The sequence below is a fragment of the Leptonychotes weddellii genome, unplaced genomic scaffold, assembly GCF_054177405.1.
Source record: "Leptonychotes weddellii isolate Sample4059 unplaced genomic scaffold, ASM5417740v2 HiC_scaffold_213226, whole genome shotgun sequence".
Taxonomy (NCBI): domain Eukaryota; kingdom Metazoa; phylum Chordata; class Mammalia; order Carnivora; family Phocidae; genus Leptonychotes; species Leptonychotes weddellii.
Genome location: NW_027800823.1, coordinates 1 through 283, shown reverse-complemented (window position 1 = coordinate 283; position 283 = coordinate 1). Strand labels below are relative to the sequence as shown.

At 68.9% G+C, this 283-nt stretch overlaps 1 protein-coding gene across 1 annotated transcript; it reads right to left on the bottom strand.

Annotated features, from left to right (window-relative positions):
- Positions 1-5: 5 nt before the first annotated feature.
- Positions 6-278, bottom strand: LOC145718760 (histone H3.1-like; the record flags this gene model as incomplete). Its single annotated transcript, XM_081810275.1, has 1 exon — positions 6-278. A coding segment is annotated over one exon (273 nt), but the record flags the coding sequence as incomplete, so codon positions are not given.
- Between the last annotated feature and the right edge of the window lie 5 nt (positions 279-283).

The following is a 283-nucleotide window of genomic DNA, read 5'->3' as shown; positions in this document are numbered from 1 at the left end:
TCCTTGGGCATGATGGTGACGCGCTTGGCGTGGATGGCGCACAGGTTGGTGTCCTCGAAGAGCCCCACCAGGTAGGCCTCGCACGCCTCCTGCAGGGCCATGACGGCCGAGCTCTGGAAGCGCAGGTCGGTCTTGAAGTCCTGCGCGATCTCGCGCACCAGCCGCTGGAACGGCAGCTTGCGGATCAGCAGCTCGGTGGACTTCTGGTAGCGCCGGATCTCGCGCAGGGCCACCGTGCCGGGCCGGTAGCGGTGCGGCTTCTTGACGCCGCCGGTGGCCGGCG